The 22,001-nt window shown below is 37.2% G+C and overlaps 1 protein-coding gene across 2 annotated transcripts in view; it reads left to right on the plus strand.

Annotated features, from left to right (window-relative positions):
* SLC9A4 (solute carrier family 9 member A4) overlaps positions 1-22,001 on the plus strand; it is a 69,228-nt gene that overhangs the window by 41,857 nt on the left and 5,370 nt on the right. Inside the window, exons 7-11 of one of the 2 annotated variants that reach the window (XM_045826949.1) lie at positions 1,145-1,215; positions 4,494-4,655; positions 13,698-13,794; positions 17,739-17,870; positions 18,623-18,710. In XM_045826949.1, coding sequence (XP_045682905.1) covers positions 1,145-1,215; positions 4,494-4,655; positions 13,698-13,794; positions 17,739-17,870; positions 18,623-18,710 — 550 coding nt within the window. Of the gene's footprint in view, positions 1-1,144; positions 1,216-4,493; positions 4,656-13,697; positions 13,795-17,738; positions 17,876-18,622; positions 18,711-22,001 lie in introns of both variants that reach the window. The other variant, XM_045826950.1, reaches the window with a different exon arrangement.

Raw genomic sequence — 22,001 nt, forward strand, 5'->3', positions numbered from 1 at the left:
TATCTGTTAGTTGACTTGTCTCTATTTTATTTAGTGCTCTCTCTGAGGATTCCTCCTCTCCTTTCAATTGAGAGTAGTTTCTTTGTTTTCCCAGTATTTGTGAAACTCTTTTTGTTTTGTTTTTGCTTCTTATATTGATCTGTTTTGACTTCCTGACTTTTTGATGTGAACTTCTATGGTAGGAGGCCTGTCGGATTCAGTGGTGCAGTTCCTTTGATCACCTGAACTAGATGCTCTTGGGATGCTTTTTATGCTACCAAACCAGAATCATTCAAAGTCATTTGTAAATATTCCATATACAAGGACAGGGAGTAAGTGCTTTAAAATAAGTAATGTTTAACCTAGCTAAAAATTTAGCTTCTATAACCTCTGCTCATTATTTTCAGAAATAAGAAGTTATATATCTAAAATAATAAAAATTGGTTATTTACTTCTTTCCTATTTTTTAAAAAGTTATAATTATTGGTAAAATGCATACCAGTTAGTTACTTTAGAAATTTAGTATTTTAATATATTCTGCAAAAAATTTAGAAGCTATTATAAACTTTAGTGATTATAAATTTAAATAGTATGAGTACTAATTCATAAATTTTGTGCCTTTTCCTAAGCTCCTATAAACAATTTGGATAAGTCAAATGTACTATATTTGGCCTGGATCATGAAAAAATGTAAAAAAAAAAACTAGGCATATAGCTAAATTTTGTTGTTTTTGTTATAATAGAACATCTGTAGACTATATTTTTAGAAGCTGTATAAATTGGATACTGGAATTTTCTCTTTTTTATAATTAAATTAATAGTAAGTTAATTAATAGACTTTATATCCACATGATTTCAATAATGAGATATTTCCTAGATATTTCTAGAAATATAATATTCAAAGGAAATGTCAGGTACCCTGTATTCATTGCAAGTTATGTGCCTTATTAAGGAACTTTTTTCTACAGTCATTGAATCATGAAATGAAGTTAAATTACTATGAAAATGAATATAACTTTTTAGTTATATGAACAGAATGATAGAAAAGAGAATATGCTCCAGGGAATAACAGAATCCTTTGTTTTCCAAATTGTATCAGATTTCATTGTGTGTCTTTTATCATTAATGTTTCACCAGAAATCATTTTCTTGTGTTTGGTTTGCTAGCTGCTGGATCACCTGAAGGCTGGAATTGAAGATGTGTGTGGGCAATGGAGCCACTACCAAGTGAGAGACAAGTAAGGAAACTGAAGGTTTCACTATTTAGGAAGGATATTTATGGCATGGAGGACCTCAAAAGGTTGCATTGGAAGCTGATTGTAAAACTAGAAAAAAATCTAGAAGAAGGGGACTGGGAAGATCAAGGGTCTGGGAGCCATTCCATACAAGAAGCATGTGGAAAACTTCTGGGCAAGATGGAGGTGTAGGTGGATACACTTTACCTCTTCACACAGCTGAAAAAGGACAAGAAATTTAAAAACAAAAAATAACCAGAACTGCCAGAAAATCAAACTGTATGAAAGTCCAACAACCATGGAGTTAAAGAAGAAACAGTCACCCATACCAGTAGGAGGGGTGGAGATGGGCATCGGGGGTGGAGAGGACCTGTGGCAAGGCAGTGGCTAAAGGACTGGGAGAGGTGGCACCTGGTGGAGCAGGTGTTCCTACATTTGCATGTGGATAAACCAGGAGCAACTACTGTGAAGTGAGACAGATCTTAATCCAGGGTTCCAGCATGGGCAAATAAAGCCTCAAAACCTCTGACTGAAAAAATCTGTAGGGATTGTGGCAATGAGAGAAACTCCCAGCTTCACAGGAGAGGTCATTGGAGAGACCCATAGGGTCTTAGACTAGTTCACAAAACCACTCACTTGGGAATAAGCACCAGAAGTGCCCAATTTTCTTGTGGATAGCAGAGGAAGTGACTGAAAGCCAACTGAGAGCAGAGCAAGTGGCATTGTCCCCTCTTGGACCCCTCCTCCACATATAGTGCCACAATGCAGCCACATGGGTTGCCCTGCCCTGGCGAACACTTAAGGCTCTACCCCTTACTACATAACAGGTGCACTGAGACAAAAAAAAATGTCACCCAAATGAAAGAACAGATCAAAGCTCCAGGAAAAATTACAACTAAGTGATAAAGAGGTAGCCAACTTATCAGATGCAGAGTTCAAAACACTGGTAAAACAGGATGCTTACAGAAATGATTAAGTATGGTTGCAAAATAGAAGAAGAAGTGAAGGATATGCAAAGTGAAATAAAGGAAAATGCATAGGAAACCAACAGCGATGGAAAGGAAAGTAGGACTCAAATCAATGTATTGGACCAGAAGGAAGAAAGAAATATTTAACCAGAAAAGAATGAAGAAACAAGAATTCAAAAAAATGAGGAGAGGCTTAGGAACCTTTGGGACAACTTTAAATGTTCCAACATCCAAATCATAAGGGTGCAAGATGGAGAAGAGGAAGAGCAAGAAACTGAAAATTTATTTGAACAAATAATGAAGGAAAACTTCCCTAATCTGGCAAAAGAAATACATTTCCAGGAAGTCCAGGGCACTTAGAGAGTCCCAAAAAAAATTTGGACACAAGGGAACACACACCAGGGAACATCGTAATTACATTAGCCAAGATTAAAGATAAGAAGAGTATCTTAAAAGCAGCAAGAGAAAATGAGACAGTTACCTACAACAGAGTTCCCACAAGACTATCAGCTGATTTCTCATGAGAAATCTTGCAGGCAAGAAGGGGCTGGAAAGAAGTATTTGAATTCAGGAAAGGCAAAAACCAACATTCAAGATTACTCTATCCAGGACAGCTTTCATTTGGAATAGAAGCACCGATATAGTGCTTCCCAGCCAAGGTTAAGTTAAAGAGTTTATCATCACCCAATCCCTTATATGAAATGTTAAAGGGACTTATCCAAGAAGAGATTAAGATAAAAACATATGAACACTAAAGTGACAACAAACTCACAACTACCAGGAATTGAACCTAAAAAAAATACAAAACCAAAAATGAACTAAGCAAACAATTAGAACAGGAACAAATCCACAGAAATGGAGATCACAATGGAGGGTTATCTGAAGGGAGAGGGAGGAAGGAGAATGGGGGAAAAGGTACAGGAAATAAGAAGCATAAATGGTAGATATAAAATAGACAGGGGGAGGTTAAGAATAGTATGGGAAATGGAGAAGCCAAAAAACATATACATGGCCCATGGACATGAACTAAGGTGGGGAAATGCTGGTGGGAGGGAGGGTACAGAGCAGAGGGAAATAAAAAGGAGAAAAAAATGGGACAACTGTAATAGCATAATCAATAAAATATATATTTTAAAATTACTGAATCATATACTTAAATTATACTTCAATAAATCTTTAAAAATAAAAATTAAAAAAGAAGCCAGTGGAAAATAAGAATGACTCTTAGATTCCCAGGCAAGAGTCTAGGGAGATAATATCATGGTTATATTTATACACAGTAGACAAATATTTAAACAATAGATTATGTTTCGTAATCTATTATGAAGATTGGGCTGAGATTAAGGTTGTGATTGTTAGGGAGTGTCTGATAACCAAAGCCTTGGGAGTGGGTGAAGTCACTGACTGAGGACAGGATTCTGAGAAGCCTCCATTTCCTTTGGGCAGGTAAGGAAGAGAAACAGTGGAGGAGACTCAGAAGTCATTAGGAAAGCTAAAGGGGAAGCCTGTATCAATCAGGATGTGGTGGGCATGGAGAAAATAACCCAGTGGTGTATCAGGGGAAGCCACATGGCAAGTAGGGAAAGGGGAATGGCAACAAAGTAGGCAGACAATTACTTCTTGAATGTAAAATGATTGGAAGTGTTGAAAATTTCTACCCAAACAAATGGCCAACTTTTGATGAAGGCATCAACACATCCATGCAGCTCAGTCTAATGGGTCAGTGAGAGGTTCACTACAATAATTGGCAACTATCTGCATCTAGCCTATTCAGATTCTCCATCATTCAGACTGTCAAGGTATATTGGTTCTTGCAACCACCCCTTAACTGGCAAAACAGAAGATGATCTGCAGCATAGAGGGGGGACTCTGTAACCACAGGGTCATTTAAACTTCCTGGTTTTGTTTGGATAGCCAGTATCACTGTAAGTATATCTGCCACTGTTAGGAGTTATTAGAATGAAATACCTGTTCAAAAGTCTCAACCCTCTCATTTCTTCTCTTACAATTGGAAATGAGCTAGGCTGGGCCTTTCCTGCTCCCTACTTATGACACTTTTTTTGTCCTAATTGCAGCTTGTCCCTTCCTTTTGTGTAATTGATTTTCACCATATTCAGGCTAATAAGCCATTCTTTCTTTCTTTAAAAAATATTAATTCCATGATTTAAAAAAATTTTCAACAGCTATGAATTCCAGACACTGTCCTGAGTTTCTCAGACTAAAGTTAAGTAGTAATTTGTTTTAAGAAAAGGACATAGTTACATATCACATACAGAGATTAAACCTTTCCCAAATGTTGGTTTTCATTTTTAGGTTTAAGAAGTTTGATCATAGATATTTACGAAAAATCCTAATCCGAAAGAACCTGCCAAAATCAAGCATTGTTTCTTTGTACAAGAAGCTGGAAATAAAACAAGCTCTTGAGATGGTAGAGACTGGTATCCTAAGTTCTGCAGCCTTTTCCATTCCCCATCAGTAAGTCATATTTGCTCTTTGATCGAGATTATTTTTCATTAAAATGTTTTTCAATTATAGTTTACTTTTGTTACTATTCTGTAGTAGTTTCAGGTATACAGCATAGTGGATAGGCAATCATAATTTACATAGTGATCCCCCAATGTTTCAAGTACCCGCCTGGATCCATGCATAGATATTACAACATTATTGACTATATTCCCTATGCTGTACTTTACATCCCTGTGACTATTCTATAACTATAATTTGTACTTCTTAATCCCTTCACTTTTTTCACCCAGTGCTCCAACATCCCTCCTTTCTGGCAACCACTGATTTAGACGTTCAACATCAGGATTCCCAAGGGCACTGACTCATTAATTCTTACTTAAAGATAATACTGGGGGTGAAGAAACACAAATATGAGCTAAAAATATTGAAAAAATATATGATCTTGCCCTGGCTGGTGTGGCTCAGTGGGTTGAGTACTGACCTGTGAACCAAAGGGTCACAGGTTTGATTCCCAGTCAGGGCACATGCCTGTGTTGCAGGCCAGTTCCCCTGTGGGGGGCTCATGGGAGGCATCAACACATTGATGTTTCTCTCCCTCTCTTTCTCCCTCCCTTCCCCTCTCTCTAAAAATAAATAAATAAAATACTTCCTTTTTAAAAAGATGATCTAAGTCTTGGCATTTAGTAGCTTAGCCATGCGCAACCTGTTTCACCTATTTCTGCAAATTACTTTCTTTGGGAGAGAGAGACAAGTGAATTTATCAAATTACAGCATGTTTTATAAGAATTTATCTTTCTCTTTCTGATTAGAAATCTCCACCCTTTAACCCTTGTTTGTTTGATTCTGTTAATCCTACCATTGCATTCTTCCCATGAGTCATTTCTCTTCCTCTCTTGCACAAGAGAAACTGAGTCAGCATTCTGAGGTGCTAACTTGGATTTGGAGATGAGTGGTGGTAGATAGAAGTATGGTGGTTGGTGGGCTGTTTAAAAAGAAAAGTGTGTTTGTCATTGTGTCTAAGGCCAAAAGATCAGTGTGAGATTTGCCTTGAGCCTGTGTGAGACTAGCTTGTAATAGAATCAGAGAGGAGACTGACTCCTGTGGAGCAGAAGGCCTCAAGGGAGTTGGTGTAGTGGCCGGTGTAGGTAGGAATAAGACCTGTGTACAAGTCCATCATTACGAGATGATTCCCTTTGAAGTATGGCACTTCTGTTGGAGCATTGGAAACCAATTATCTTAACATGTGGGTAGATATTTTCTAAGCTGCTTTAACTCTCTGACATTTAACAAGAGTCCTTTCAATATTACATGAATTAATTTATACCTGCCCCCTCCCATGGATGCCCAGTTTTCTCCCAAGAAATGATTTATGAATTGAGAAAATAAATCAGAGCATATATTTAGGATAAGGAACTCCAGCCCTTCCATCCTGTTCTGTTCAGGTGGTAAGAACACTTGATCATGAGCTTTAATAATGTGCTCATGTTTCAAAACCTAGTTGAGAGAGGAGCTAAGAATATATAGCAATAAAATTGTCACTGATGCTTGAGTGTGTGTTTCTTCTTATCCCTTACTTACTAATAAATCAGAAACACCATTGTCTCTCTTCCACAGCCTAGGAAATATCTAAGTTAGTGGCGTCCCTGAGTGCATCCCATTGTAAGTAAAAAGCAGTCTGCCTTATTTTTTAGTGAAACTGTTTTGAAGTTGATTTGTTTATTTTGGTGCCACCCATGAAATGCCTATAAGGAAACTTGTTTATAGATTTTTATTGGCAGTGCCATGGTAAGCCATATTAGAGCCTGAAGCAGAAGGAAAAATCAGTAATATTGAGCTTGTACTTACTTAAAATGTTAATATTTTATTCATCGTGGATTTTTTTGTATTGACCTTTATTTTCCTAAAATATTGCATTCAAATCCTACTTAACTTGATTACTTAACTTTGGTGTAGGGGCTGGGTTCATGGAGGGGTGAGAACCATATACAATTTTTTTGATGTCCTCTTACCAGAGGCAAGTACTGCACTAGACTCACTGTAGGCCCAATCTTGTTCTTTGGGCACCTACTATGTGAAAGCAGACATAGTCCTTGTCTTCACTGAACTGGGTCATGACATTAATACAAAAGGTTATATTAATTTAAAAAGGTTATAAACATATAATTCTAAAGTCCAGGGAGCTGTGAGAGTATAAGAGGTGAAACTCACCTGTTCCCCAGACATTTGACTTGCTCACTGAAGGATGAATGGGAGTTAACTCAATGCAGGGCAGGAGGGCTGGACAAGTTCAGGCAAGTTAGACTATTAGAAACTTCCTCAATTGGTTTGCTTACTAGTTATGTTAGCACTTGGTCTAGGAATGTGTGATCACTTATCTCTCGTAAGAATCAGTCTATTCTGTGCTAAAACATAATTTGAATCTCTGAATTACATTACATTGGTCATAAACAGTTGTCCCTGTTTCTGATCTCAGGTAATTTTTAAGCCAGCTTTATTTGGAGGGTGTTAGAGGATTCTGTTTAGTCAATTATATTTTCAGACAGTTTAAAGGCATTGATTCAACATTAGTAAGAGAACCTTATAGGTAAGAGACAAATATTTTCCTACCTATAGCCCAAACAGAGGTGGAGAGGAGAATTTTTAAACACATTAATTCAAGTTCAGTAGTTAAATTGTATTTATTTGATCTCATCAAAAATATGTAGAACATCAAGCAAAAAGGAATTCCTCTCCTAAGATCAAAGCAGCTAATTTCTTAATAAATAAACCTTCATACAATAATAGGAAAAAGAAGTGTGTATTCAGCTCACTTTTTATTATTCTGTATGAAATGAAAAAAGAAAAATGCACATTTTTTTTTCTTTAGAAGTTTAGCAATTGTTCTACAAGAGATTTAGATTTGCAAACTCTGTGACCTTTAGGAGAACCTCCCACCAAACGTTGTCTATAGCACAGTGCAGATGTTGCTGATTCCATGGAATTTTGTTACTTTTACATGCATTGTTTCATTTGAACCTCAAAACAACTCTATGGAATAAGTATGTATTTGAATTATTATTTTAAATGAGGCATCTTATTTTACCAGTGAGTAGTAAGCTTTTAAAAAATCAGAGGATAGAAGCTTAGATTGATTAAAACTGTGGAAGCTTTAAAAATTTTTGGTTAATATTAAAAAGATATTGAAATATTTATAAATTCATAGGTATAGCAAACGACAACATACAGCTTTAAAATATTATATTTAAAAACTCCCAAATAATTTCAAACTGTCATTTATAAAAAGCGTACATTTATTGTACTTTAAGAAATTTTTATTTGATCACAGATTGACTGGTGTAAGTTTACCTTATGCATTTTTATACCAAAGACTCTGGAATGAAGACTGATGTAATTTTCATTCCATAATGGAATATGGTGTTATGGGAAGTCGGGCCTTCTTCTCTGCCACTCTTCACTCATTCTAAATTTTAGTCATCTTTGTGACCTTCCTAAAAAGTAATTCCAATAAATTTATTAGGGAAAAAAAGACACTAGGCAACCACAGTCACAGAAGAGTAGTTGGGCACCATTGTCTACTCAGTGGGCATGTCCTTCAGTCATCTTATGTATTTCCTATGGATTTCATGAATAAAGCTATTCAAAGTGGTTGGATTCTTCTAAATGAATGAGGGTATAGTATTTGATGTTTTGTAAATTAATATTATGGCATGAATATAACATCTACCAGATTTTATATCTATATTGTTTGGAATTGAAGCCTCTTTTTACACTATCATAGCATCTCTTTTTTTAAAAAAGTTAAAAGAAATGTGAAACTTTTATTCAAATACATTTAGATTCAGATTTTTCTGTTTGATTTTAAGAGTCATGAAATTACCATAGGACTTTTATTTATGGTGACAGACATTTCTTTTATGGATAATGAATGAAGGCTCAAGTGGCAAAGATCTTTCAGTTTATAATTTTACTTTTTTGACTAACAAATTATTAATATTCCATTTTTCTAAGGACTGTATCTTTCCTGTGCTCATGATATAATTATTTCCAGGATTGTTCTGCTAATCAAGTAGCAGGTAGAAAACTACAGGTGTCACCTTGCCAAGTTAATGATTCAATTTATGATTTTATAGCTGCAGCTTCTCAGTGTGGATCAATGAAAGATGATGCCCTTGAGATACCTGTATTTCACATCCAGCCAGCAGCCTGAATGGACTTTTAATTAAGTTTGGTCCTTCCCAAAGTGGTCAATTGTAAACCAAAGAGTGTGCCAAGTTCGATCTCCTGCTATCTGAAGTTTAACTTTAACATTGTCTTTTCAAATGGGTTTTCCTACTTTTGATAGGCATACAGAAAATGACACTTTTTCGTTAGCCATTGTTTCTACTTAGCAATAGATTGCTTCCACCATTATAAGTGGAATGTGTTAAAATTGTTGGAATGTGTGGGTGTATCTAAATCAGAAGAATACATTTTATTTGAAGAACATTTGAACAGTTAAGTTGAAAAGCCCTCATAATAATGTTCAGTTCACCAAGGAGGAGAGCAATGTCAATAGTGTTGACATTCATAGCTCTAAGATATGGAAACTCTGGTTTCAAAGATTATATAGAAAGAATATTAGTCACTGCACATGTAGAATTGCTAAATAAATCTGACACACTGTGATATCAGGCACTCGGGTCCTTAAAAATCCTTTACCAGTTGTACATTACTTACACAATGTCCTTGCCAGATATGATTGCATTGCTACCAATGCTTGGGGGAAATATTTTAAAAGTGACCTGTATGGAAACTAATAACTACTTATCTCTTTGATCAATTATCCTAAGCTCTTTGTAAGCAGATATGAGCACAACAGTGCCCTTATGCATTCAGAAGAGTTACAGCTAGAGAAGAAAAAAAATCAAAACTATGTAAGGGTTTATATCAAGATGTTAAGGGAGATCATAGTATGAAAAATGGTTTTTCTTTAGTTCTCTTTTTTAGTTCTTATGTTCTACAGTGAATATATATTACTCACAAAATAGTAATAGAAATTACCTCCACTAAATTGAAATGATTGAAATCAAATATATATTGTCAATGCAAATTCTGCACATAGCAATGTCATGACTTTGAACTCCTCAGAAGAAAATTGTACATTGATAGATAATCTGGGCATGACTTGGTTTTTGGGGGTATGTGGGGGGTTCATGGTGAAGGACAATGTGGGGAGCTGATCCATGCGGAGGCAGTGAGCAGTCAACTGTTTCTAGAATCTCATAGAGTTCTTAGTGCCTCAGAACTGGGCTGGGTTTTTCATGATAAAACTGTTCTGATTCTCCTTGTAAAATATGATACTAGTTTCTTAGAATGTTCTTTAACTTTCTAGAAGATAAAACCCCTAAAGGAAGAATCCCAAGGTAGATGTACTCATAAAGGTACTCATAAAATTTTAATACACTTAGCTTAATGCCACTCAAAATGTGGTGTATGGATAAAGCATTGTCCATGAGCTGTTTGTCACTTGTCTACCATAATTACAAAGCGAATTAAGAATCAGCCTTTTTAAATTTATTATATTTAAAGTCTTTTATATTTTATTAATTATGCTATTACAGCTGTCCCATTTCCTCCCCTTCATTCCCCTCCACCCTGCACACCCTCTCCCACCCACATTCCCCCCTTTAGTTTATGTCCATGTGTCATAAGTTCTTTAGCTTCTACATTTCCCATACTATTCTTGCCCCCCCACTGTCTATTTTCTACCTACCATCTATGCTACTTATTATCCATACCTTTTCCTCCTCTCTCCTCCTCCCACTCCTCTGTTGCTAACCCTCCATGTGATCTCCATTTCTGTGGTTCTGTTCCTGTTAGTTGTTTGCTTAGTTTCTTTTTGTTTTGTTTTAGGTAAGATTGTTAATAATCATGAGTTGGCTGTCATTTTACTATACATGTTTTTTATCTTCTTTTTCTTAGATAAGTCCCTTTAACATTTCATAAAATAAGGGCTTGGTGATGATGAACTCCTTTAACTTGACATTATCTGAAACGCACTGTATCTGCGCTTCCATGCTAAATGAAAGCTTGGCTGGATAGAGCAATTTTGATTGTAGGTCCTTGTCTTTCATGACTTGGAATACTTCTTTCCAGCCCCTTCTTGCTGTTACTGAACAAAGAGGGGGGCCTAGGACAATATGCTATTACTGAAAGGAACCCCCAGGTTCAATATGTCTACCGCCAGAGGAAAGACATCTGTCAACACCAGAGATTCATGAAAAGGAAAGGAAATGTTTATTTAATGCTATACAAACTTAAAGTAGTGACCTAATGTCTTCATCAAAATCCCAAAGTCCCTTAAAACACTCACAAACACACACAGTCCTTCCTTCCCCCTTTTCGCATTCTGGGGTACCATATCTCAGGAAAAGAAATGGAAGTCTGTGGCTCAGGCAGCCCCCAGTTCTTCCCAGTAATCCATGCTTGGCTGGTAGGCCCCCTCAGTTCCCAGCACCAACAGCTGTGTCGCCAGGATGTCTGCTAAAGCCGGGTGGTGGTTCCCCCTTCTAAAGCTACGGGGGTCCCCACTCTGGCAAAGCCTCAAGGTTCTTTCTTCACTGCCCCAGCCATGCGGTCCTCTCTGCACAAGGGCCTTGGGAGTCTCTACTCTGCCAAAGCTGCATGCTTCTCCCTGCACAATGGCTGCAGGAGTCTCCACTCTGCCAAAGCTGCATACTCCTCCCTCCAATGGCCACCACATCTGGGTTTAAATATCCGCTCCAATCTTCCTCTGCAGCCCCATTTCTGACTCCTCCCACAGTCAGTTACACCTGCCAGGACTCTCAAAGCCTTCCAGCTTTACTGGGCTGCCATCATGAATCTGGGCAGGTGTGGCCCCATGTCATGGAGCCAATCTTCTCCAAGCTCCCACACAGGTGCTGTAACTTGGGGGACTTGCCTGCCAGTTACATCTGGGTGGGGAAGTTACTTCCATTCCCCTGGCTCAGAGCATGGCCACAGCTATTTAACATATCTATGTAACCAGTTAAAGGTTATAGATATGTTAAGTGACCCCAAAGGTTAGCTGCAAAGCTGTTGATATGTAAAACAGCTCTCAATGGCCCTGCTCCATTTGTCCCTTCCCCCAACCCACACCTGGGGGTGGGGGAGCGGTGAGGACATCCTAATATTTCCTGGACACCCTGGGTTGTGCACCCCATTCCAAATCCCTATTTGGGGGCCCCCTCTTGGCTGCACCCTGTTACATTACCTGTAAGTTCTCTTTTGAGAAATCAGCTGACAGTCTTATGGGAACTCCTTTGTAGGTCACTGTCTCCTTGTCTCTTGCTGCTTCTAGGATTCTCTCCTTCATTTTTACCTTGGTTAATGTAATTATGATGTGCCTTGGTGTGTTCCTTCTTGGGTCTAATTTCTTTGGGACTCTCTGAGCTTCCTGGACTTCCTAGAAGTCTATTTCCTTTGCTGGATTGGGCAGGTTCTCCTTTATTATTTGTTTAAATAAGTTTTCCACTGGTTACTCTTCCTCCTCTCCTTCTGGTACCCCTATAATTCAGATGTTGGATCGTTTAAATGTCCTGGAGGTTGCTAAGCCTCTCCTCATTTTTTTGAATTCTTATTTCTTCATTCTTTCCTGGTTGTATGTTTTTTTCTTCCTTCTGGTGCACTCCATTGATGTGAGACCCAGCTTTCATTCCATCACTATTGGTTCCCTGTGCATTTTTTTTTCATTTCATTTATTGTAGCCTTCATTTTTTCATCTAATTTGAGAGAAAAATCAACCAATTCTGTGAGCATCCTGATCACCAGTGCTTTGAACTGTGCATCTGATAGGTTGGCTATCTCTTAGTCGCTTAAAAAAACTGGTTGTGAGGCTTTTAATTCTGTTTGAGCTATCTTTTCTTTTTTTTTTCCTTTGTTCAGGTCATGCCTGTTATGTATGAGGGGCAGAGCCTTCACCAGGGTGGAGCACCCCAGTCACTGGGTTTTGATGTTGTTTGTGGCGGCAGGGTCCAAGAGGGAACCATGGTGCTTGCTCCACTCTCTGTCGGACCTCAGTCCCTTCTGACACTTCCCCCAAGCAAACTGTACCTTCCTGGTGCCAATTCCCATGTGGGTGGGCTTGTGCACCCTGTGGGTCTTTCCAAGGACCTCTTCTGTGAGGCTGGGAGTCTCTCTGTGCGCCTCAGCCCCCACAGGTGTTTTCAATCAGTGCCCTGAGGCTCCATTTCCCAGTGCTGGGATTCTCGGTTGCCCACAATGCCTTGCTTCACAATTTCTGCCTTGCTGGGTCTGCCTGTTGCCACCCCTAAGCCATGGTCTGCCAACTGTGGCTTGCATGCTCAGGGTCCACCCGCTGTGGTCTTGTGTGCCCCGGATGCGCTCTGTGCCACAACCCGCGCCCAGCTGCCCGACTCCACCCCTCCTACCGGTCTGGAAGAACGTGTCTATTTTAATTTCTTGGTTGTCCAACTTCCATTCAGATCAATTTTCTGTCAGTTCTGGTTCTTATTCTGTTTCTAAATTGTTGTTGGTCTCTATCTTGGTTGTGCAAGAAGGCACAGTGTGTCTACCTATGCCTCCATCTTGGCCTGAAGTCCAAGAATCAGCCTTAAAAAATAAAAAAGAATCAGTTTTAACTGGGTAACCTTATTTCTGTTGAATCTAATAGTAAAACATTTGGTTTGCATCTTATGGTAGCTTTGAAAATTTTATTTTCTAATAATTGACTTTTATTATGTTTTACAAACATGTTTGTTTATAGGAAATATGGACGGGAAAGAAACTGATTTGTTACCATCTTAAGCCCCTTTTTAAAAATGAGTTATAATATTTTCCATACAAAAGCTAAACTTAAAGAAACTATATTTTTAAAATGTAAGTCAGGACTCTTGTATTGCTATTTCACTGGAGCTTACCAAAACGACAGGAAAGATTATGTAAAAACAGGGGCCTAAAACTTAGAACTCCCACAAGTACTCTGATACTTTTCAGGCACTCTCTTCCCAAGATGGAAAATTAACACTTGCCTTCCTCCAATGATGTTTGCAGAACCCAACGGATACAAGGAGTCAAAAAGCTTTCCCTGGAAGATGTGGAGGCCATGAGGGACATTCTGATGCACAATATGTACCAAGTTCGACAGAGGGTGTGTATAAGTGATCTTACTTGTCCCTGTGGCCTGTCCTGGAAACCAACCCTCAAGAATCAGGTCTTGGTCACATTGTCCTCTCTAAAGCAGCCTTTTTGCTGAACAGTTTCGCCCTGCTTAGTTTGGAGAACAGAAAGTTCATTGTTATATTTCTGCTATAATTGGCACCTATGGGATAAAAAGAAATGCAAATCTAGTTGCTGTCCCCAGGGGTCAGGCTGTACTAGCCCTGCAAAAAAAATGATGGCTCCTAGTCACAGATAGTTGTTTCAATCTGTTGACTGTAGTAGAGCTCAGAAAATTGAGATGGTTTTTACTAGAACACTGAAACTGTAATGGTAAAAGCCTTTTTAAAAGAGGAGATATATTAGGTATCTTATTTCTGAATTTTCTCAATGGTACAGAGTCTATACTAGCATTTGGGAACTGGTCCAAAGTTTAGGGTAGGAATATTTCTTGAATCAGTGGGTGAGTGCCTCTGAAACTTTGATTTAGTCCAGTGATACATAAACTTGTGAACTCTAATTAGGAGTTGTTTTTCTTTTAAGTTTGAGGAGTCAATCAAACTTCACAGTTCTTCAGTATGATTGTAAGTGAATTCTTTATGAAGACTTTGGTTTTTTTGACTATATCATAAATTACAGTCTTGATGGGACCAAAAAAAATCATCTAGTGGAAGCTCTTGATTTTCGAGTAGAAAATGCTAAGGTTAGGGGGAGTTTGTTATCTGACTTTTTTAAGGTCACAGAACAAAAAGAAGAACCCAGGTTTTCCAGCTGCCTACCTAGTGCTCTTTCTATGGCTCCATATTTACAGGATGCAGTGAAAGTAAATGCTTAGCTTTCTATTTTAAAAAGGTCAATGATTAAGGGGAACATGCCATGGAAAGTCTCTGTATCTGCTTGAAGGAATATAGGTCAGCAGCAATCATAGCATGCTTTCAGTAAATGCAACAGCTTTCAAATCATTCCAAGTGAAACTGTTTCAGTAAGACTATCATGTTCTGCCTTAGCTAAATAGTTAGGAACTTCCTGGTTTAAACAATGTAGGCTAGCTTAGTGAGGGCCAGAGCTCAAAATGTGCCTGGTACTTAGCCTTTTCCCTGTGTTGATGAAGGCTGAATTTAAGGAAAGGTCCAGAAATGGAGATAGAGATCCTGGGTCTCCAGTCCAGTCTAAAATGAAGTTAGCTGCTCATTTTCTCTTTTTTACTTTTATGCAATTTCCCATATCGCCACCTTTCTTCTTCTATCCACATGCCTATTCGGTCTCTCCTCTAGGCTACTCTCTAGTAAACTATGTGGTAGTCCCCTGCCTTGTTGTCCCCAAATAAGCAAACAGGTTATGGAAAGTCACATGGGGAGAACATAAATAATAAATAGAGGATAGTGACAAGCCTCTGGGATGACTTTTGCCTACACTTTTGTTACATTGAGAGAGTGAAACTTACTAGTTCTCTCCCTTCCTGTCTTTTCTTTCTCTGTCTTCTGCATATGTCAAGAGGACCTCCACCATGGTCTTCTTGCTTTCTTGAAGGAAAAAAAGCTCTCAAAATGCCACCCAAGACAGTTATTTGACTGCTTTGTTTCTAGTGGGCCGTCTACAATTTTGAGGATTGTCACAAAAGGTGACATCTATAGTCAACTAGGCTGGGTTACTAGGTCTCACACTGTAGTTGGGATATTTTTCACAGTCCACATTTCCGAAGAGGCCATCTTGGGAGTGAGGAGTCACTTCAAAGCAAGGTTAGAATGAGTGCAGCAGGGTTTGACTAGGGAGAATCCTAACATGTAATTGGCCTGAAACTGACCTGGTTCTGCTGGGTCCGTTCTAACTGAGAGGGCTCTGTCACCATCCCTTAGTACATCTAATACAAGATCTTCACTGGTGGGGAAGTTGAAGGATTCACCTCTGAAGAGTCTCAATAGGACAATGACATCAGAAGTACTTTGGAATGCAATCGGGATAGAGATTGAGAAACACTCTAAATTTATAAGGGAAGACTAGCCTCAGCCTTGATCATAAGGATAAGTCAAGAGACTGATGGGCAGTCCCTGGTGTGGCCCTATTGATCAGGTCACATTCAAAACTTTATATTTCCAAAGGAGAAAAATAATTTGTTTTAACTTCAGCTCCCTTTAGCAAAGATTTAATGCACATCTAAGATGTACATCTTTATCCCCAAAAGCTCAAATTTTAGTATGAAACACAGGTTTTAAACAGTCACCAACTCCTTCATTGAAAGGCAAAAAGGGAGGAAGGAGAGGGAAAAAACTTAAATATACATTATATACATAGGACCTACTGTGCTCCCTGCATATAGGCAAATTAGACAAGCACATGGGTGAAGTGATATGAGGCAAATTAGAAAAAAATACATCCAAATTTTTTTTAAAGTAAAACCTTCCCTCAAATCAGGTTGTAGGGCATTTCTACTAGCAACATATGTATACACACATATGTATACACACATGTATGTGTGTGTAAACATATGCACTGACTTCAGTTTTGCATGAATTTAACATTGATGAAAAACTAAAAGTTTTTCTCAGTATTCTAGATGTTTATTTTAAAAATATTTTTATGACAGTGTTATATGTATCCTTTAATATCTCAGTGTACAAAGTACTTAGGTTAAGGTCCATCATTACTGATGGTAGATAAAAATCCATATTTTAACATGTCTTCAAAATTCAATTTTTCTGGACAAGTTCTTGTCAGATTGGTTAATTTAGCAAGAGTGTCTGGTAAAGATTTCTCAACAGCTGAAAGAGAAATTTGGCTTTGCTAATTCATCTTTATTTCCTTGACCCCCAACCTATGCCTTCTTTATGGAACTACTTTTAGACAGTTGCCCTTTTATGAGCACTAGTTAACTATTAATAAGCTAATAGATAACAAAGGCCACAAATGTACTTAACTGGATGTGTATACACTAAAACACACAAAAATAACTGACTGATTGAGTGCCTTTTGCCTGTATGCCATAACTCCTACAAACCCCAACATCTTATCACTTCCCTGAGCACATAATAGCATGTGTTTATTTGTAAAACTGCCCCAGTAGAGTATGAGCCTTTTGAAGATCATACTTTTAACTTATCCATTTTTTAAAAATTTCATGTCTCCCATGGCACCTGGCACATAAAACATTTGCTTTTCTGCTGTTGAACTGATTATCCTTGTTAAAGCATCCATTAACCAGGATGGAAAGTGCCTGCACTCCTGATTCTATTACCCAAGAGAACTGCTGGCTCATGGGAAACAGGATATTTACTGGTAAACCCTGAGTGAAAAGAAGAGAGAGAAGTTCCAGTTAAGCACTTTGTAAACACCTGAGGACTAATGTTGGTCTGTCGTTGAACACAGGTTTTCACTGGCCTTGGTAAAAACAAGGAAGAAATTTTTCATTAAGCTAAGCTGATTCAATATGAAGGACTATTCTTTATCTGAGATGATATATGTGGTTATTTTTTAAATGTGTCTTTAGTAGGTAAAACTAAACAATAGCAACCTTGTGGGAATTCCCAAGGTAGTTCTGACATTGTCCTGATTCACTGAATTCAGTAACCACTGAGTTAGCATAAAAACACAATCCAGGGGAAAAAGTGTTTATATTGGACAGCCCAAATCTGTGGGTATTTGAGTGGGGGAGTGCTTTTCTTCAAGGATAATAGAGGGAGAGTAATATGGAGAGCACTGCTGTGTGAGCCCGGAGGCAACAGCTCCAACCACAGATATGTCCTGATGGGGGTGGCCTCGGTCACAGACCCTTCTTTGAGGGGCCACAGCTTGTGCCCCTTTAATTAAAGAAAATGTTCAGATGACTTCCATGGTGTCTTCTTGCTGTAGAGGTTGTAACTCGTGATATTTTGATAGCCCCTGAAGTTGGCAGCTATCCTGGAGATGTCCTTTCATATTTAACATTTTGTCTTTCTGCAGACATTGTCCTATAATAAATACAACCTCAGACCTGAAACAATTGAGAACCAGGCTAAAGAGATCCTATTCCACCACCAGAACACCTTCCAGGAGAGCATGAGGAAAGGCCACAGCCTGCCATGGGGAAAGCCGGTGAGGTGGGGACTGTGGACACACCTGAGAACTAGGCCAGTCTCTGTATAGGGCCTTCTCAGGTGACTACCACTGGTATTTAAAAAAGCAAACAAAACAAAACAAAACAAAAACCACTGCCTTGTTGATAGAGAAATACAAAAGGAATGGAATGTAGAAAACCATATTTGGGTATCCCTCTTGGTGTGCAGGGCCTTAGGAAATCCATGGGATCTGTCTTCCAGTATGGGTCAGTGACTATATTGCACTCTCTGGACTATGAGTCTAGACCAGACACCAAGGTGGCTAGGTACTGAACATGCAAGGGGACCTCCTTGGACCAGGGCCCCTGGCTCTAGAAAGCTTACATCTCTCCCAGGGAGGAAGTTGTTTTTGCCAAGATGCTTGTGTCTTATTTCCCTATCACTTGTACACCTGACCTATTCTACCTTAGTCCATAGCAAACCAATCTTACTGGTTAGAATTTGAGCCTGGAGTAGTTCCTCCTCTTTACCCTAATCTTAGTAAGAAGGTGGGAGTAACTCAGAGAGGTTTATAATGGTCTATTTTACATGAGAAGGAAAGAAAATACATATTAAAGGCTGAGGCATTTTGGTTTTCTTTTTAAGCAAAAGTAACCAAAAGCCAGTAATCTAAGTAAATTGACACAGCTCAGTGTCATCTAAGCAATGAGACCTTTGCTTTTCTTGCCACATGAAACTGCAACCTGCAGTAGCTAACTTTTTTTTTTTATTTTTACTTGTTTCTTACAGGCTTGTGCCAAAAACATCCGATACCTATCTTTTCCCTATAGCAATTCTCAGCCTGAAAGAAGAGGCAAGAGGGCTGCTGATTTTAGAGGTAAATGGCTTGCTTGGTTGCTCTTTTTCTTGCCTGTAAAGAGCCACATGATAGGGCTTAGGGGCCAAAATATAAAAATGAGAATATTATATAGGTACTTCTATGACTAAAAGAGAAAAGAAAATACTTTGTTATTGATCTAATTCAGATATTTATTGATGGAAACTGAAATTTACATTTCATTATCATTTCACTTACAAAATATTCTTTTATTTTTTTTAGCCATTCAAAAATATAACAACAATTCTAAGTTTATAGGCCATACAAAAGAGAGAGCAGGCCAAATATAGCCCAAGGGTCATAATTTATTGAGCCCTGTCTTAGAGAAACAAAAAAAAATGGGCACATTTATCACAGAATTCATCCATGGTTTAAAAATTACCAGACTTCTTCCAAGTTGGTTAAATTTTACTAAAATAATTTCAACATATTTACTGATGAAATGTTTTCCTTTTATTATCTCTCTCTCTCTCTCTCTATATATATATATATATATTGATCATATATATATATATATATATATATATATATATAAAATCAACTTAAATTTTCCATAAGATTTCAAGACTTTGAATTGGAAATTCAAATAAACATATTGGATTTTAGAATGAGATCTTTGAAAAGTGAATATAATTATTTCTTAAAATTTTTATTTAAAAATATGCTTGATATAAACAAAATCAACCAGTATAGACAAGCATAAAAACAAAATTAGAAGTATTTGACACCCTAAATCCATATATAATCACTATGGAATACTTTGGTAGAAATTCTTCTATAATTTTCTCTATAGCATCTTAATCCCTCCCCTACCCATACTAGATACAAAAAAAAAATCATAAACACACCAACATCATATTATACATTAAATCATAGTATAATCATTATTTTGTAACTTTTAAAAATCAGTTTTTTTAAAGATTTTATTATTTTTTAAATTTATTTTTAGAGAGGGAAGGGAGGGAGAAAGAGAGAGAGAGAGAAACATCAATGTGCGGTTGCTGGGGGCCGTGGCCTGCAACCCAGGCATGTGCCCTGACTGGGAATCGAACCTACAATGCTTTGGTTCGTATCCCGCACTCAATCTACTGAGCTATGCCAGCCAGGGAAATTATTTTGTAACTTTTAAAAATTGTTTAGTTTGCTAAACCATATGTTGTGGACATATTTCCATGTCAATAGATATGAAACTTTTGATAATTTTAATGACTTAAGAATCAATTCTATAAATGCTTTATTGCTTATTTAGCTAAATCCTTATTGACAAATATTTAAGGTATTTCCAATTTTCAATGATATATAATAAGTGACTTGGAACACTTATGACTGATTTTTGCATAAATAAGCAATTATTTCCTTAGCTCATTTTCCTGGAAATAAAATTTTTAGGTAAAAAAATCACATGTATCACATGTATTTAAAATGACCCTTGTACCACAATCTGTGAGAAAGGTCATTTCTGAACACTTTTACTATCACTGGACTATTTTCAAACTTCTGAGTAATCTATAGGATAAAATTTAAATTTCACATAAGTATTCTTAGTCTGGTTGAACATCTTTTCATAATTTTAGAGCCAACTGTATTTTCTTTTGGGGAAGTTTCTGTTTTTGCCTTGGCCACTTGTTTCCATTTGGTTTTTTGTTTTCTTAAATTGAATTTGAAGAACATTATATAATAAGGACATCATCTATTGTTTTATATTTGTTACTAATGATTTTTCCTCAAGTTTCACATTTATCTTTTAGCTTTTAGACATACTTGCCATTCAGATACTGATTAATGAAATCTGCTTGATCTTCTACAGAAAAATTAGAAAATGATTTGGCTAATATTTTTCATCTGGAACTTTAGTGATTTGACTTTCTCATATAAATTTTAAACCATCTGAGATTCATCTTTGTGTAGATTAATATAGAGATTTTTTTAAATGGTATTTTTCCTGTCTCAACACTATTTTTTCCTCTTAGATGACATGCCATCTTTGTTGTACTAAAGTCATTTACTTTGAGAGAGTTTTGGACTCAATTCTGTCTCATTGGTCTAGTCATCTATTCTCAGATCACAGTCTCATGACTAATATTACATTGTGTTTTAAGTGAGCTATTTCACAAACAAAAGCAAACTAACAAAAGAACCCTAATTACAGAGTGGACAGCAGATTAATTTAAAAAATCTTCCTGGTATGAATCATCTGAAACTATGTATTGTTAGAGTGAATAGAAAACATGAAAGTCTCACAATCATTTTTTATGAAATGAACATCAGTATCACATTGTATGGTAATAGAAAATAACTCTCCTGAGCATTAATATATAAATATTAAGTAAAATATTATAAAAAAATGCAGCAGAACATTAGAGGAATACTACACTATACAAAGTGGAACTTATTCCAGAGGTGGGGTTGTTTAACATTTGGAAATGTGTTTACATTATTCACCAGATTATCAGCTCAAAAGATCCTATCCTTTTAATAGATTCCCTAAAAGGCTTCTCATTCATACTTTTAGTAAAAATCATAAAATCCCAGGAAAAAAATATCTAAAAGTTACATGAAGAAAACATACAACTCTACTTCTCTATGCTGTCATTTCCCCTCTGTAAAAGAGAGAATACTGGTATGTCCCTCACACATAAGGGTTGACCTGGCATGAAGCCAATCATTGCACAGAAAGCTCTTAGAACAATATCTGAAACCAAGTAAATATGCAATAAATATTAGCCATTATTATTATTATTATTATTATTATTATTATTATTATTATTGAGGGATGTCAAAGAAGACTTTACATAGGTAGATAGAGATGTTTCTGGAAAAGAAGACAACACATCAGAAATGTCAGTTCTACATACATTGATCTAGAAATGCAATGAAATCTTCATCCCAATGATTTTATTTCAAATGTACTCAACTGGTTTTAAATTTCATTAAGTGAGTGAAAATAGTGGTAAACCTAGAAATCTCAAAGGGAAAGTAATGAAGTATTGTTTTAAAGAATTATCATAATGATCATAGGCAGAATCAGATAGTCCTCGAAGTATATTTGGGCACAATCACTTAAATCCTTGAAGCCCATCTGTACCAGGACAAGTTCAAGGAATGGCCAGAGGGGCTCTAGGGAGAACAAAGAGGGAGATATCCAGCCAACAGGCAATCTCTGGTTAACCAGTTTATGACTTGGAAAGAACTTTCCTTCTTCCCTCCCTTTGCCCTCCAGTGGTAGAACATTCCTTACTCTAGATGTCTGGGAGCTCCCTGCTGGTTTGGGGTCTCCACACACTCTTCCAA

This window comes from Phyllostomus hastatus, unplaced genomic scaffold, assembly GCF_019186645.2.
Source record: "Phyllostomus hastatus isolate PE091 unplaced genomic scaffold, TTU_PhHast_1.1 phas_scaffold_78, whole genome shotgun sequence".
NCBI classification, from domain to species: Eukaryota; Metazoa; Chordata; class Mammalia; order Chiroptera; family Phyllostomidae; genus Phyllostomus; species Phyllostomus hastatus.